Raw genomic sequence first — 363 nt, 5'->3', positions numbered from 1 at the left:
ATCAGAAGTAGTGGGTTGACGAGGTCCCACTGAGGACGTTGTTTGTCGAACTGTATTATCTCCGGTGTTTAAGTTTTTCCTTTCATCACCTTTTGGAACTGAATCTTCTGCGGTTTGGTTTTTGCAAGAATCACTTTCCGTTTGATCATCAGCGCAATGTTTAGATCTTTCTGTCGCCAAATCGTCTTGCCCAGTATCAGCCTCAGACTCCAAAGCTCTTGGACCACCCAGTGCACCGCTATCCTGAGGTTCTATACTTTGAGCTGCAAGCACAGAAACGCAAACGCAACATAGTAAAAGAACCAAACCAAACAGCACGTTACGCATCATCATCATTGCTCTTCGTTTTCTTATTATTGTTCT

At 43.5% G+C, this 363-nt stretch overlaps 1 protein-coding gene across 1 annotated transcript; it reads right to left on the bottom strand.

The window, feature by feature from the left end:
- TM35_001311000 (uncharacterized protein) lies at positions 1-336 on the bottom strand (the record flags this gene model as incomplete). The annotated part of the gene is made up of 1 exon (XM_029031849.1): positions 1-336. A coding segment is annotated over one exon (336 nt), but the record flags the coding sequence as incomplete, so codon positions are not given.
- Positions 337-363: the final 27 nt, after the last annotated feature.

Source organism: Trypanosoma theileri (assembly GCF_002087225.1).
Source record: "Trypanosoma theileri isolate Edinburgh chromosome Unknown TM35_Tth_131_V1, whole genome shotgun sequence".
In the NCBI taxonomy this organism is placed as follows: domain Eukaryota; phylum Euglenozoa; class Kinetoplastea; order Trypanosomatida; family Trypanosomatidae; genus Trypanosoma; species Trypanosoma theileri.
Note: the sequence above shows the minus strand (reverse complement) of the source record. Positions and strands in the feature narration are given on the sequence as shown.